The sequence below is a fragment of the Neoarius graeffei genome, chromosome 4, assembly GCF_027579695.1.
Source record: "Neoarius graeffei isolate fNeoGra1 chromosome 4, fNeoGra1.pri, whole genome shotgun sequence".
Lineage (NCBI taxonomy): Eukaryota > Metazoa > Chordata > Actinopteri > Siluriformes > Ariidae > Neoarius > Neoarius graeffei.
In genome coordinates this window covers 61,870,541-61,887,989 of record NC_083572.1, presented here as the reverse complement: position 1 = coordinate 61,887,989, position 17,449 = coordinate 61,870,541, and the positions used below count along the sequence as shown (strand labels likewise).

Below are 17,449 nucleotides of genomic sequence, written 5' to 3'. Positions count from 1 at the left end.
AGTGGTACAAAAATTTAAGAAAGATGGAACTGCAACCATCTCACAGAGGCGTCCAGGTCGTCCACGGAAGTTAACACCTCGACAGGAGCGTCTTCTGATGAGAAGGGTTGAAGAAAATCGGCATGCAAGTTCACTGTAGTTATCTAAAGAAGTAGAAAGCCAAACTGGGGTGACTATTTCCTGTGACACGATACGGCGTACACTGCAGAGGAATGGCATGCATGGATGCCGTCCACGAAAGAAGCCTCTCCTAAAGCCCAGGTGCAAAAAAGCCTGCCTAGAGTTTGCCAGGGTCCATGCTGACAAAGATGAAGACTACTGGGACTCTATACTCAGGAGTGATGAGACCAAGATAAATGTTTTTGGAACTGATGGCCTCAAAACTGTATGGCGTTGCAAAGATGAGGAATACAAAGAAAAATGCATGGTGCCTACAGTGAAACATGGTGGTGGCGGTGTCCTTATGTGGGGCTGCATGAGTGCTGCTGGTGTCGGGGAGCTGCATTTCATTGATGGCATCATGAATTCACAGATGTATTGCTCTATACTGAAAGAGAAGATGCTACCATCACTCCGTGCCCTTGGTCATTGTGCAGTTTTCCAACATGACTAAACACACATCTAAGGCCACTGTTGGATTTCTGAAGAAGAACAGGGTGAAAGTGATTCAGTGGCCAAGTATGTCTCCTGATCTGAACCCAAATGAACACCTATGGGGAATTCTGAAGAGACAAGTTGAGCATCACTCTCCATCCAGCATCCAGTCACTAAAAGAGGTCATTGCTGAAGAATGGAAAAAGATTGATGTTGCAAAATGTCGCCAACTTGTTCATTCCATGCCTAGAAGACTTGGTGCTGTCATTAAAAATCATGGAGGCCATACAAAGTACTAGATGTAGTAGTTTTTGTTGTGGGGTGTACTCATTTTTGCACCACCCTAATTTGAGTAAAACTGAAAAATGTGCAATCTAAGTTATATTATTAACCTTACTTTCACGTTATAAGTTAAAGAGATGTTATATTAAACTTTGTCTTGTCAACATTTTGGAAATTGTTTGTGTTCATTGAGATATTGTTTAAAATGCTACTTTTCAAAGGGGGTGTACTCATTTACACTGAGCACTGCATGTATAATATATATATATATATATATATATATATATATATATATATATATATATATATATATATATATCACACACACACACACACATGGACACCGAGGAGCCCTCGGTGCAGTGGCCCCCAAGCTTGAGGGGAAAAAAGACTGCCTGAAGGAGGGCCGAGTGGGTGTTATACATACACACATATATATATATATATATATATATATATATATATATATATTTTTTTTTTTTTTTTTGTAACCTTCCAGCCAGCATAACCCAGAACAGCACAACAAAGGTTCAGGTTGCTTTAGATTAATGGAAGTGGCATTTTGGACATGTGTTATCCCACCAGTATGCCAAAGCGCTGACTCCACTCATCCATCTTAATCACAAATTTAGAAGCAGAACGTTTGGCGTAGTAAAATGAATGCTAGCCATGCTGTCCTGGCTATTTTTACTGCTCAGTCATGGTACACTGTATCTGTATGTGGTAATGATTTGACATTTAGTGTCACATTAGTAGCTTTGCACAAGGACATAAAGATCGTGAATAATCACTTTGATTTTAAGACAAATACTCACGAATTAGGAACTACTCTAATGCGATATTGTTAATAGCCTGCATTTCAGTCCAATGTATACAGTGTAGCTGCACAGTGACACAGCTAGTGTTTCTAGTCCACTGTATTCGGACATATGTCAAAATTTAATAAGGTCTATGAGCTTAAAGACCAGACGATGTCCACGCTAAAGGATGAACTGCACTCTTTCGAATGCACTGATCTCACTTTGTCCATATATGACATAATACTGATATCAGAGCCCTGAATATTGTCCAATACCCAGTGCTGCTCCATTCCTGATATCCTCTTAGTAGCGTAGCGACTCTCTGCAAGCTTGTGCTGCCAAGTTATGTGAAACATCACATGAGGCTTGATGGCGATGTGCTTTAGAATAATCTGTGTCCTGTATTCACGTCCAAATTCTGTGTCATGTCAGTCAACACCACACACATTCACTGCATGAAACACATCACTGTATCGCTGAATGGAAAATAGTATATCAAATCCAGTCCAATGTTTCAGAACAATATTGGCTCCAAAACTGAAACCTAGTATCAAACTGCTGCATCTCTACATAAATATACAAGTATGTTAAGTGCAGTGACATTTTAAACGTTTCAGCTTGTTTTTTGGTTTTCTTTTTATTTCATTCAATGTAAACAATACTCAATTTGGAGAGAATCTAAACATTAACAATCTTTGATCACAGTCTGATCTAAACCCTCACGAAAAGTGCGTACATGTAAAATTATGCTTAAGTGCTTAGATATTCAGGTTCAATAACAAAAGATTAAAATACAAAGATCTTATAATGCATAATGACAATAAGGCTTGCAGAGAATTTGATCTTTCTGTATTTGTCCAAGTCAAATATATTAAAAAGGAAAGAATTTTGAAGAAACATAACTATAGCATTGTGTCATGTTAAATGCTGCATCCTCTCATGTACATAACCAGTATGACCTCCTTCTGCAGATTTGTTTATTATTATTATTATTATTGTACAAATCATACAGTACAGTATGCTTCCAGTCAGTTGCAAGTGGAGTAAGTTCTATCCTGTTTTCAGGAAGTTGTTGCTGATAATATTCATGATGCACTGCGTCCAGGGTGTAGTGCTCAGTTTCTCCACAACAAATACTCAAAGCTCTTGACAAACAAGTTGTCAAAATTGTTTTGTCTGTACATTTTAAAGAAGTGTGCAGCAATTTCTATGCTCTTATCTGAGGTCATTAAACCATGACAACAATGGCAAAAAAAAAAAATTCCTGTGATGTCCAAAGACTTGCAATGTTCCAGAATGAAGAACAGTTTTACAGTTTGCAATGGAAGTCCAACAAGGATTAACAATCTGCAGACAGAGACCAGTAAGTCAGGACCATGCATCATCTGATTCTTTGGTCCACTTGGGAGCCCTGAGAAGAGAACATTTTTAAAATAATTGGCCACACACACACAGGCGTCATGTAAGATCTAGCCAATCTGGGCGCTTGTGTGGTTTGCAAGTATGAACATCCACAGTGTCTTCGCAGTCTTGGCACTCCACTGAGCAACACCACTTGAATCTGCATTCGCACTTGGTGACTCGTTTGACCCGTGTGGTGTCATATCCACGGCCACAGCACATAACTTCACAGCCGTCCATGCCCTTGGAAGATTTATTACACACCCTCCCTGCTGTACCCAGAGAACCTGAAACAAACAGAGAAACAGATATAGGATAATGATGCATCCACTGTTTGTCATTACCTCTGTCAAAGATATGGACAGAGTGCTCAAGGGTCTATAAATAAGACGTGTTTGTTTTGAGGATCATTGTTTTTTTGCTGGGGTGGCACGGTGGTGTAGTGGTTAGCACTGTTTCCTCACAGCAAGAAGGTTCTGGGTTCGAGCCCCGTGGCCGGCAAGAGCCTTTCTGTGTGGAGGTTGCATGTTCTCCCCGTGTCTGTGTGGGTTTCCTCCGGGTGCTCCGGTTTCCCCCACAGTCCAAAGACATGCAGGTTAGGCTAATTGGTGGCTCTAAATTGACCGTAGGTGTGAATGTTTGTCTCTGTGTGTCAGCCCTGCGATGATCTGGCAACTTGTCCAGGGTGTACCCAGCCTCTCGCCCGTAGTCAGCTGGGATAGGCTCCAGCTTGCCTGCGACCCTGTACAGGATAAGCAGCTACAGATAATGGATGGATGTTTTTTTTTGCTTTTTGGCCTTTGAACCAAACGCATGTCCAAGAATAAGAACACTATGTTCTAATTTTCAGAAACTATAATGTAGCTGTGGTAAATCATCCAGTGTTTATAATCCTTTCTTTTTTCCCATTAAATTACATCATTCCAACTATTAGACCAAATAAATTACAAGGGCTCAATGGCTGTAAATATTCACCCACCTGCTGTTCGGTCCATGAGGCAATAGTCTGGAGAGTTTTCCACGTACACTAGTTCGTTTTTGGTTGTACCTTTGAAGTTCCTGTCTGCAGCCATAAACCCTGTGCCATCCTGGTTCATTGTGACCTCCACCGCCATATTGTACTTCTTCCTCAAGTAGTCTCCTGTGCGCCGGAAATCAGACATAGCAAGCCAACATGTCCGCAGAGCGCATGAGCCACTGACGCCATGGCACTTGCATTCCAGTTTCATGAAGCGCTTCACTGCCTAAGAAGAATACTGGTTAACCAACTCAATAAGGCCAGACTTCATTTTTAAAAGTATTAGCATTGTAGTAGTGTCGCAAGAAGTGATAACCATTTGTATTGTCAATTTTGACAGCCTACAGGTAGTCTAATGAAGCTTGTATGGAATTTGTCTTAATGTAGATCAGAGAAGACATCTTTTAGTGTGTATGTCAACAGGCAGTGCTGAACTAACCGACCATCTTCTGAATGACCACTATTATGCAAAGCTTTCAACCTTAATGGAGTAACCTCACCATTCTGCCACAGCGGTTGTTGTGCAGGTTCATCAGTGCTCGGGCATCTTTTACCATTCTTTCCCTGGCATCCACAAAGGCTTTGGCGAACCTGATACCATAATTCACATTGTCGCTACAGCCTCCCCAGTCAAAGTCACCCATCTCATCACGCTCTCTTCCTCTTTTGTGGGTGTTACAGCTGCAGCTCTTGAGCTCCCCCTGGCTGCAGGCTTGAGTGATTGCATACACCACTCCAGCAGAGGAGATTGCATACACAAATGCTGCCTCACGGCTACCTGACAGGATCAGAACAAAACGATCAGCTTATCACCTATAAATCACAAGAAAAAAGACAATGGAAATATTCAAAAGTATTTCAAAATTCATCTCAGCCTCAGCATAGATACAACTCCTTTTATTGAAACAGGTGTGTGATGGTGTGCCGGTCCTTGTGTTGGTGTAATGGATCATCACATAATCATCATCTTCTCAGGTTTAAGCTCTTGACATGCTGCGCCTATTCAAGTGTGGAAGGCCACCCTGGAACTTCCTACCCTCAGAGTGATTCAGACCAACGCTCCCTCACCTTCAGTGTCTGGATGACTGCACTCATAGCCTTGAGGTGTGTTTTTTTCTGCTGTGGAGAACGCGATGACCCCTATTCCCCTCATTTTTCATCCTCCCGCTTATGCACTTAGCCAAAACAGAGGGCGATATGTCAAAGTGAGCAGTTTTGTCTGTCTGCCAGAGTCATCTTCACAAATATTTACATCTCCTATTACTGTTTATACATCGGCCGTGCAGATCCCCCTGCTCACCACTTGTATTTGGAGAATATCCACTCTCTTTCAGAATCCTGCCCATTTTGGAAATCAGAGAAGTAGTGGCTTTTTTTTTTTTAACAACTCCCTCTTATTCTGATATGATCTACTTATTAGCAATATATAACACATTCCTGTATAGATTGCTTATGTCATTATCATTAATGTCTTATTAACGTGTCATGTAAGTGGACTGTAAGTAAATGTGGGACGCACTTCGGAGCATGACTCGACCAAAGACGGTGTGGTCACGTTCCAGTGTGCTACAGTTCCAGCGATGGTGCTGGAACTGGTGTTGACACTCGTGAATCCATTCCTTGGCTCCCTCACCAATTGTCTGCATTAAGTCTGGGTGTCTCTGGCACAACTGCCGCTGCTTGTTAACGAGGCCAGGAATGTTGTCACATATGACCCGTGCGCCAAGTGCACCAATGTACCTGCAGAAGGAGAGAAAAACAAGAGCGATGTGGATCTATGGAGCTACACGATCAACCACTGTACGAAAGCAACGGTGTAACAATGCAGATGGGGGATTTAAAAGTTAGAAAGCCACTGGTTCAGTTAAAATCAGGAGCTGAGGATTCAAAAGTTAAGACTCATTATACATGCTTAGTAGCAGAGTTTGTCAAGTTTTCTCTGGATCGTTAATGGCTCTTCGATTCCTAAAGTATTTCAACTTAGAACCTCCTTTGTGAGGGAAACCTGGTAAATCTTCAGCACCAGAGGGACAAGCCAAAGTGCTCTTCTAGATTTAACTTTTCTAACACAGTATGTTTGGAATAGATTATACTGCTGTAGTAGATTATAATTCATCATGATTTGCCTGGATTATTCATGTTTATTAAAGCAGTCTATAGGTGGAAGAATGGGGATTACAGTACCCTTTAACCAGTACTCTTTGATTCAGATCTAACACACACACACACAGTAAGGTTTATGCTGTTCTTCCTGGATCTCATTATCCTATCAATTGTAACCATGTTCGTGCGACAGTGCTCAGATGAACACAGTGTTTAGTTTCCACTCCTGTTATGGATGTCTCTCTTTTTATTCACACACAGACACATGCTGCACAAGACCTTTCTCACCAACAACCAGGGCGGCCTTGCTCTACAGAGTTGCCCTATTTATCCTACACACTCACACACACATACATTCTCCACAGCAAAACACTTATCAGCCACATGTGTCTGGGATTGGGAAAGACTAATGCTCGCAAGCCAGGAAAGCACTGTGTGTGAATTGATTACTGTGATGACAACAATCCCCATAACTGCATAAATTACTGTAGGAAAGTAGAGATATTTATCACTATGGTCCTTGTGGTTGCGGGCTCACAGCCATAGCTGTCTTACTGGCTAAACTTCAGACTGCCAGATCCACGCTGTATTATTTGAAGCAGCAGGGCCTATCTAGTTACTTCAGCACAGCTACAAAGATACAGGTACAGTGTTGTTGCCTGTTTGGTTGAGAAAGGGGACATTCACATTGGTAGGGGGCAAGTATCTAAAATTGGGTAAACTACTGAGACATTTGGTTGTTTACACAGCTGTAGGCCGCAAAGCAATCGGCCAAAAGCATGGTAAGCTGTTGGGCTATGTTGATATTGCTACCACTGAGACATGAAAGAATGACCACAGATCCCTCAATTAGTGACAGAGAGAAATGTTTAATTGAGAAATCTACCAATGTTTCATCACATCTTCCACCGGGAGCTGAAAAGAACTAATCTGTGACCGAAGTGGAACAAAGTCTGTCGCCGTGAACAAGAATGTCAGATGGTCGTGTGCAATATCGCCAGTCAGTGTCGCTCTGAAAGCAGCTCTGCCTCTGAAGAATTACATTGATTGGTTCACATCCTGTATCACTTTGCCAAAACTGATGCATAGGAAGCACACCTTTCTCATCTCATTATCTCTAGCCGCTTTATCCTGTTCTACAGGGTCGCAGGCAAGCTGGAGCCTATCCCAGCTGACTACGGGCGAAAGGCGGGGTACACCCTGGACAAGTCGCCAGGTCATCACAGGGCTGACACATAGACACAGACAACCATTCACACTCACATTCACACCTACGGTCAATTTAGAGTCACCAGTTAACCTAACCTGCATGTCTTTGGACTGTGGGGGAAACCGGAGCACCCAGAGGAAACCCACGCAGACACAGGGAGAGCATGCAAACTCCGCACAGAAAGGCCCTCGCCGGCCCCGGGGCTCGAACCCGGACCTTCTTGCTGTGAGGCGACGGCGCTAACCACTACACCACCGTGCCGCCGCACACCTTTCTATTATTCCATTATTTATCAAAATATTTTGGCTATCTGAAAACTTGATTTCTAAAAAGTTGTTGGTTTACATTAACTAGTCAGCCAGAAATCTAAGTAGCTAGCAAAATAATACGAGCAATTAAATAAGTTTATGGGTTCTATACATTATAGATCTAGGTAGCTTTCAGCTTTGCTAAAACACAGGCCGAGCGGATCAAACTGGTAAACCATCTTCGCCAGCGGGTAAGTTGTCTTCCAGCTTCTTTACTACTTGACTAAATTGATCAGTAAATGTTTGAGGTTTCCTAATTGGTTTTCTTTTGTGTTATTTTCCCTAAAAATAACTCTGTAGCAAAGATGATGTACCAGCTTGAACAGCTCAACTTGTATTTTGGTAGCTGGTTAGTCTTGCTACCGATTAAGCTACAATAACAAACGAATTTTAGCAATAGATTTATGGTTTATTTACCTTATGGAGCTAGGTAGCTTTGGTTTTAATTTAATGCCACAACTGAAATTGAAAAAAAAATTATCATAAAAGGTTCTAGTGAACACGAGAGCGATTTAATCTCATGAGCTCGCCAAACAAAAATAGGTTATGGCTTATAAACCTGATGTAGATTTTTGAGCAGCTTTTAATTTAACACCACTAATATAAAATGAAGGAGCATGTTCATCATTCAAAAAAGAGCTTCAACTTTTTAGAGCTTGTTAAAGCGAGATGGCCTTTCGATTTCATAAAATCGGTGAAATTTAGTTCCCTCTGAAATTTGGTCATTGTGATATATGTTTATTTCTGTAATATATCACAAAATATCAGGCCACTCTGTGGCTGGGAAGTTATTTAATTTGAGGGGATTTCTAAGCAAATAATATGCATGAAATCACTCGCTTTGCGCAGTCAAGCAGACAGAGGAAGTCCATGTGTGCATGCGCAGGTTTACCTTGACCGTGCACTGACAGTGACATCATTCTGTCGCTAAATGAACAGCTGATCACACCGAGGTGCTCGCTGACCGCCGATATTTATTAGTTTGGTCCTGCGTTTCCTTTCCTTCGCAACATAACGTCTTTTCTTCTCACTTTCCGTTACTGTAGTCGGTCTTTTACATTTCATTCGCACACTCACATCCTCCATTTTTCTGTAAATATGTTTATTGGTTTGTATCCCACAATGCCTTGCGTGAACAGGGAAAGCCCACCACGTGGTGCATGACATAGTATCTTGAATCGGGTCATGGTGAAGCAGGAAAAAATAGCGAAGAATTTAGGGCCACGTGGCCCTAAATTCATTAATTGTTCTATTTAAAAAAAAAGAATAAAATTGGAAGTCTGTAATTTGAATTCAGTAGATTTCGCTCCACTAAACAAAAATAATTGGGTGTCAGGGAAAATTCTTTTTATGACCTAAACCTCAAAAATCTGAAAGGCAGTCTACCTTTAAAAATGCAATCCTTATGAATTAACACAAGGTTTGCCACACAACCAAGGCAGCAAACTGCATCCTAGCACATGCCAAGGACTGACACTAGCAAGGGATGGACACCTCATCTCATCTCATTATCTCTAGCCGCTTTATCCTGTTCTACAGAGTCGCAGGCAAGCTGGAGCCTATCCCAGCTGACTACGGGAGAAAGGCGGGGTACACCCTGGACAAGTCGCCAGGTCATCACAGGGCTGACACATAGACACAGACAACCATTCACACTCACACCTACGCTCAGTTTAGAGTCACCAGTTAATCTAACCTGCATGTCTTTGGACTGTGGGGGAAACCGGAACACCCGGAGGAAACCCACACAGACACGGGGAGAACATGCAAACTCCACACAGAAAGGCCCTGTCGGCCGCTGGGCTCAAACCCAGGACCTTCTTGCTGTGAGGCGACAGCGCTAACCACTACACCACCGTGCCGCCTCAGGGATGAACGCAATATTCAAAAAATAGGTTTCACCTGTTGGCTTTTTCTCATCTCATCTCATCTCATCATCTGTAGCCGCTTTATCCTTCTACAGGGTCGCAGGCAAGCTGGAGCCTATCCCAGCTGACTACGGGCGAAAGGCGGGGTACACCCTGGACAAGTCGCCAGGTCATCACAGGGCTGACACATAGACACAGACAACCATTCACACTCACATTCACACCTACGGTCAATTTAGAGTCACCAGTTAACCTAACCTGCATGTCTTTGGACTGTGGGGGAAACCGGAGCACCCGGAGGAAACCCACGCGGACACGGGGAGAACATGCAAACTCCACACAGAAAGGCCCTCGCCGGCCCCGGGGCTCGAACCCAGGACCTTCTTGCTGTGAAGGCGACAGCGCTAACCACTACACCACCGTGCCGCCCCCTGTTGGCTTTTTGTACCAATGAATTTCCTTCTCATGGAAACGTTAACACACACTCATTCATTCATTCATTCATTCAGTAACTGCCTTATCAGTCAGAGTCCTAGTGGATATGGAGCCTATCCCAGGAACACTGGGCCAGTGATGGGAATACACGCTGGATGGGACACCAGTCCAACAAACATTAGTACACTCATTCACACCTAGCGGTAATTTAGCATAGTCAATCTATCTACCAGTGCATTTGTTTGTTTTTTAGGTAGGTGGGAGGAAACTCACACAGACATGGGCAGAACATGTAAAACTCTATACAGTAGACAGAGCTCAGGATCAAACTCGGGACCCTCAACCTCTGTGGCAGCAGCACTAACCACTGCACCACCCTAACACATTATAGTAATGCAATTTCAAGGACTCCTGCCTTTTTTTTCAATTTTGATTTAATATTTACATCACTTGGAACCTCTTTTAAGACAAAATACATGTTATCTGACCACCTTTCCGAACTTGATAGATGGATGGATGGATGGATAGATAGATGGAACAAACTTTGTCATTGCACAGTACAGCTACCCAGCAATGAAATGCAGTTCAGTATCTACCAGAAGTGCAAATAGTAGAATTGTACAAATGAACAAAGTGCAGGCTGAATATGTAATAAATGGGACCAAAAACCCCCAGCCTGTTTTGACAGAACAAATTTATGGTGTCTGTAGGACTTTATTCACAAAAAAAGATCATTTTCAACAAGGGCATATCAAAAGCCCATGAGAACTTAATTTCTTTAGTACTGCATAACATAACAGTCCAGGTGTACTGTGCCATTGTTGGAGACGTTTGATTAACAGACCATAGTCACTACTATATAATCTTCCAATGGGCAACTGTTCATCCATCCATCCATTATCTGTAGCTGCTTATCCTGTTCTACAGGGTCGCAGGCAAGCTGGAGCCTATCCCAGCTGACTACAGGCGAGAGGCGGGGTACACCCTGGACAAGTCGCCAGGTCATCACAGGGCTGACACATAGACACAGACAACCATTCACACTCACATTCACACCTACGCTCAATTTAGAGTCACCAGTTAACCTAACCTGCATGTCTTTGGACTGTGGGGGAAACCGGCGTACCCGGAGGAAACCCACGTGGACAGCATGCAAACTCCACACAGAAAGGCCCCTGTCGGCCGCTGGGCTCGAACCCAGACCTTCTTGCTGTGAGGTGACAGTGCTATCCACTACACCACCGTGCCGCCCAGCAACTGTTCATCTCATCTCATCTCATTATCTCTAGCCGCTTTATCCTTCTACAGGGTCGCAGGCAAGCTGGAGCCTATCCCAGCTGACTACGGGCGAAAGGCGGGGCACACCCTGAACAAGTCGCCAGGTCATCACAGGGCTGACACATAGACACAGACAACCATTCACACTCACATTCACACCTACGCTCAATTTAGAGTCACCAGTTAACCTAACCTGCATGTCTTTGGACTGTGGGGGAAACCGGAGCACCCGGAGGAAACCCATGCGGACACGGGGAGAACATACAAACTCCACACAGAAAGGCCCTCGCTGGCCACGGGGCTCGAACCCGGACCTTCTTGCTGTGAGGCGACAGCGCTAACCACTACACCACCGTGCCGCCCGCAACTGTTCATATTAAGTTTATTTTATTGAGTGAAGCATTTAGATTAATATTACACTCATAGTTATCTACTGGATGGGTAGAAAGTAAGTTGCTTCCTTGTAAGACCTTTATAGTTTTTAGTTTCAAATAGCAGATTTGATCAGATTTAAGCATAACATGGTTTTGGATAGTCACACTCAAGCGTTGTACAGCTATGGTATTTCAATGCCCTTTTACAAATATTGTATCCGACACATAATTAATTTAATGCTGCGTATTAAAGTGAGTGCTACCTACTGATCACTGATTATTTATATACATATTTTTTGAGATTTTTTTTGACAGAATGGTTTAGTTTGAGTAGGTATAAACATTGGATATATCCTGTAGATATATGACATATCGAGGCCAACTGGGGCCTTTCTGTGCAGAGTTTTCATGTTCTACTTGTGCCTTTGCGGGTTTTCTCCAAGTGCTCCAGTTTTGTCCAACAGTCCAAAGACGTGGATTAGGTCACCTGGATACTGTGGCTACCTATAGCTAAACTGCCCATAGGTGTGAATCGTTGTTCATCTGTTAGCCCTGCAGGGCTGGCGACCTGGTCAGGGTGTACCCTGCCTCTCACCCAGAGCCAGCTGGGCTTGTCTCCAGCTTCCCCTGCAACCCTGATAGATAAGCAGTATGGATGTCTTTCTCCTTTCAATATAATTTAAGTAAGTGTCCTTAAGTACCACTGATAATTAAATGTACACCACATGCACTTTCCCACGCAAACAATCTCTACAAAAGGTCAGAACAAAAGATGGTACCACCCCAGAAAAACAGATAAACAGTTGGCTTACAGTTTGGCAGCTATATTTCTGACAGTGTATATTATACTTTTATCTGTTTATCTATACTATAACTACATATTTCTGCTTTGTAATTACATTTTAGTCAGTACTTTAATATTTAGGGAACATGTTGAACTGCGGGCGGCATGGTGGTGTAATGATTAGCACTGTCGCCTCACAGCAATAAGGTTCTGGGTTCGAGCCCAGCGGCCGGCGAGGGCCTTTCTGTGTGGAGTTTGCATGTTCTCCCCGTGTCTGCATGGGTTTCTTCCGGGTGCTCCGGTTTCCCCCACAGTCCAAAGACATGCAGGTTAGGTTAACTGGTGGCTCTAAATTGACCATAGGTGTGAATGGTTGTTTGTCTCTAAGTTGTGCTTTCTTTCTTTCTTTCTTTCTTTCTTTCTTTCTTTCTTTCTTTCTTTCTAATTTGACAAAACATGAGTCTATTAAAAGCAGTTCAACATCCATCCATTATCCATAACCACTTATCCTGTGCAGGGTCATGGGCAAGCTGGAGCCTATCCCAGCTGACTATTAGAACATGGTGTTCTTATTCTTGGACATACGTTTGGTTCAAAGGCCAAAAAGCAAAAAAAAAAAATCTCATCTCATTATCTGTAACCGCTTATCCTGTACAGGGTTGCAGGCAAGCTGGAGCCTATCCCAGCTGACTATGGGTGAGAGGCGGGGTACACCCTGGACAAGTCGCCAGGTCATCACAGGGCTGACACATAGAGACAAACAACCATTCACACTCACATTCACACCTACGGTCAATTTAGAGCCACCAATTAACCTCACCGCATGTCTTTGGACAGCAGAGGAAACCCACACAGACACCACACAGAAAGGCCCTCGCTGGCCGCTGGGTTCGAACCCAGGACCTTCTTGCTGAGTACTAACCGCCAGATCACCATGCCGCTTGTACCTTTAAATCTCATCTCATCTCATTATCTGTAGCCGCTTTATCCTGTTCTACAGGGTCGCAGGCAAGCTGGAGCCTATCCCAGCTGACTACCCTGGACAAGTCGCCAGGTCATCACAGGGCTGACACATAGACACAGACAACCATTCACACTCACATTCACACCTACGGTCAATTTAGAGTCACCAGTTAACCTAACCTGCATGTCTTTGGACTGTGGGGGAAACCGGAGCACCCGGAGGAAACCCACGCGGACACGGGGAGAACATGCAAACTCCACACAGAAAGGCCCTCGCCGGCCACGGGGCTCGAACCCAGGACCTTCTTGCTGTGAGGCGACAGCGCTAACCACTACACCACCATGCTGCCTACCTTTAAATCATTCCTCTAAAAGCTAAATAAAGGTGTAGTCCTTATAAAGGTCAGGTACTTTTTCACTGCCATGTAAATGATACACATTAAAGGTATTAAAGATCACATTTGAGGAAGCAGCAGCAGCAGGTACAGCACTGATCTGTGGGTTTTTCCTGAGTGTCTGCCTTCTCCTATAAAGAGTTTAGGTACAACAGAAAATCCCCAAGTGAACTGAGCTCTGGCTCAGATCTGGTGCATAAGAAACGAAAATTCGCTCACCACCAGGACGAGTCCACGCTCGGAGTGAACATGAGCAGCAGGAGGATGAAGGGCAGGCAGATCCCCTGCGCTCTCTCAGGTCCGCTACTGCCCGACCTGCCGACTTTACTCAGCTCCAGCATCTTAGAAAACAAGCAGTTTCCCTCTGTCTCTTGGCAAAACACTGCTTCAGCAAACACGAGTTGAGCAGTCCTGCACTGGACTTGATCACATCTGCTTTTCCATCCTGCTGAACCTGTTCCCTCTCCTTGATGTCTTTTAGGAAGGGAATGAAACACTCCTCTGTGGGCTACAAGTTGAAAAAAAATAAGCTACATTTAAATCCAGGTACCGTAAAATCGTTGTAGTTTGTGTTGTTGATGTTGTTGTTGTGTGTGCTGGAGGTGGGAGCAGAGCAGCTCATGTGAGAGCAGTGCAGTGAATCTGCTGCAGCATCAGGGAGAGCAGGGCATGTGGGCGGTGGGAGAGATCTCCTGCCTCTGCTCTTCTCTCTCCCTCATTGGACAGGATCAGGGTTTAGTGTCGATACTGATATAGTGTGTGTGTGTGTGTGTGTGTGTGTGCTTACAAAACTCAGAGCCGAACCAAAAGGTTTGGGTTATAATTAATTGTAGCTTAGTATTAACTACACTACCGTTCAAAAGTTTGGGGTCACTTTGAAATGTCCTTATTTTTGAAAGAAAAGCACTGTTCTTTTCAATGAAGATCACTTTAAACTAATCAGAAATCCACTCTATACATTGCTAATGTGGTAAATGACTATTCTAGCTGCAAATGTGTGGTTTTTGGTGCAATATCTCCATAGGTGTATAGAGGCCCATTTCCAGCAACTATCTCTCCAGTGTTCTAATGGTACAGTGTGTTTGCTCATTGCCTCAGAAGGCTAATGGATGATTAGAAAACCCTTGTACAATCATGTTAGCACAGCTGAAAACAGTTGAGCTCTTTAGAGAAGCTATAAAACTGACCTTCCTTTGAGCAGATTGAGTTTCTGGAGCATCACATTTGTGGGGTCGATTAAATGCTCAAAATGGCCAGAAAAATGTCTCGACTATATTTTCTATTCATTTTACAACTTATGGTGGTAAATAAAAGTGTGACTTTTCATGGAAAACACAAAATTGTCTGGGTGACCCCAAACTTTTGAACAGGAGTGTATGTCAAAAAAATTACCTGAAATCTGTTCTTTAACTTGTCCTTCACTTAAAAACTGGTACAAGAACCAGTTTGAATCAATTTGAAATTTGGACCCCTGTGACACGAACTTTGTACCCTGATTGTAAAACAACCCATAATTCTTCATGCAGATACACTACCATTCAAAAGTTTGGGGTCACCCAGACAATTTTGTGTTTTCCATGAAAAGTCACACTTTTATTTCCCACCATAAGTTGTAAAATGAATAGAAAATATAGTCGAGACATTTTTCTGGCCATTTTGAGCATTTAATCGACCCCACAAATGTGATGCTCCAGAAACTCAATCTGCTCAAAGGAAGGTCAGTTTTATAGCTTCTCTAAAGAGCTCAACTGTTTTCAGCTGTGCTAACATGATTGTACAAGGGTTTTCTAATCATCCATTAGCCTTCTGAGGCAATGAGCAAACACATTGTACCATTAGAACACTGGAGTGAGAGTTGCTGGAAATGGGCCTCTATACACCTATGGAGATATTGCACCAAAAACCAGACATTTGCAGCTAGAATAGTCATTTACCACATTAGCAATGTATAGAATGGATTTCTGATTAGTTTAAACTGATCTTCATTGAAAAGAACAGTGATTTTCTTTCAAAAATAAGGACATTTCAAAGTGACCCCAAGCTTTTGAACGGTATTGTATCTGCATGAAGAATTATGGGTTGTTTTACAATCAGGGTACAAAGTTTGTGTCACAGGGGTCCAAAATTCAAATTGATTCAAACTGGTTCTTGTACCAGTTTTTAAATGAAGGACAAGTTAAAGAACAGATTTCAGGTAATTTTTTTGACATCTGTGTATGGTAATTTTGTGTAATCTGCTATAAGATAAAGAAGATTAAGTGTAGCTGTAAGCAGGGCTGGGAGAAACAAATGAAGTGATTCTCGGAGAGGACATTTTTTTGGACAATTCAGAATCCACTACTTCCATAGAGCTTTTAAATATAAGGCTATAAGCTTTGTGTTAGTTGTCTCTAATATTTATGTCCCAATATCTTGACCACATTTTAGGATGAAAATAATCATTTTAGATATGTTATTTTATATTGAAAAATTAGCTGTCTCGGAGAGGACTTTTTTTGACACAATTACATACTAATTTGATCAAAATCGTCTGAAAACTTACTGGCATTCAACATTAAAACTTAACTATGTTTCCAATGATATGGAACCAAATATTTGTTTTATGGTATAAAGAATGATTTAAGTGCATCCCTTTTGGAGCTACCTGTGGTCAAAAAAGCACTTTTTCTAAATGACACGAGTAATTTTGCTAAATATGACATATACTGCCATACATTCACCAAAAATAATGTTATCACCAAATTTTTTTTGCATGGTAAATAGAGCTATCACAGGGCTACAATAAACAACCAAGTTTATTTAGTCAAGCCTTTTGATATTGAAGATAATAAGTGTTAAATGTGATTTTTAGCTTGCGTACCCTGATTGTAAAACAACCCTTATGTCAGTGAAAGGTCTTCACAAGGACAGCAAGAGAAAAGCGTGTATTAGTTCATAACCCTGAGTAACAAACAACAACAAATAAGAGTTTCTTTCCAAAATTTCATTTGCACCAAATTCTCACTGTTTTCATCAAAGTGATTGTAGGTGATATAGTGGTTAGCACTGTCGCCTCACAGCAAGAAGGTCCGGGTTCGAGCCCCGTAGCCGGCGAGGGCCTTTCTGTGCGGAGTTTGCATGTTCTCCCTGTGTCCACGTGGGTTTCCTCTGGGTGCTCTGGTTTCCCCCACAGTCCAAAGACATGCAGGTTAGGTTAACTGGTGACTCTAAATTGGCCGTAGGTGTGAATGTGAGTGTGAATGGTTGTCTGTGTCTATGTGTCAGCCCTGTGATGACCTGGCGACTTGTCCAGGGTGTACCCCGCCTTTCGCCCGTAGTCAGCTGGGATAGGCTCCAGCTTGCCTACGACCCTGTAGAAGGATAAAGTGGCTAGAGATAATGAGAGAGAGAGAGAGAAAAACAAACAAACAAACAAACAAACAAACAAACAAACAAACACCTATGAGACACTCTAAAGTTCACATCAGCTCCATCAAAGCAAACAAACAAACTCAATTTTACAGTGCTATTAATGTAGGCTGAAGAGTCAAGATGTTTGTTTGCTTTGATTTATCTTTTACCTGAGGGCGGTACGGTGGTGTAGTGGTTAGCATGGTCGCCTCACAGCAAGAAGGTTCTGGGTTCGAACCCAGCGGC

At 42.7% G+C, this 17,449-nt stretch overlaps 1 protein-coding gene across 1 annotated transcript; it reads right to left on the bottom strand.

Annotated features, from left to right (window-relative positions):
• Nucleotides 1-2,537: 2,537 nt before the first annotated feature.
• wnt2ba (wingless-type MMTV integration site family, member 2Ba) lies at nucleotides 2,538-14,199 on the bottom strand. Its single transcript, XM_060918269.1, has 5 exons — nucleotides 14,033-14,199; nucleotides 5,615-5,835; nucleotides 4,596-4,873; nucleotides 4,057-4,321; nucleotides 2,538-3,364 (listed from the first exon to the last, which is right to left on the bottom strand). Exons 1-5 carry the CDS (start codon nucleotides 14,152-14,154, stop codon nucleotides 3,135-3,137), a joined length of 1,116 nt encoding a protein of 371 aa, XP_060774252.1. The 5' UTR covers nucleotides 14,155-14,199; the 3' UTR covers nucleotides 2,538-3,134.
• Between the last annotated feature and the right edge of the window lie 3,250 nt (nucleotides 14,200-17,449).

Coding starts and splice junctions, on each gene's coding strand:
- wnt2ba (XM_060918269.1), bottom strand. CDS start 14,154: ATGCTGGAGCTGAGTAAAGTCGGCAGGTCGGGCAGTAGCGGACCTGAG. Junction 4,874..5,614: donor TGGTCGAGTCATGCTCCGAA/GTGCGTCCCACA, acceptor TGATCCTGTCAG/GTAGCCGTGAGGCAGCATTT. Junction 3,365..4,056: donor CCTCATGGACCGAACAGCAG/GTGGGTGAATAT, acceptor TGTTTGTTTCAG/GTTCTCTGGGTACAGCAGGG.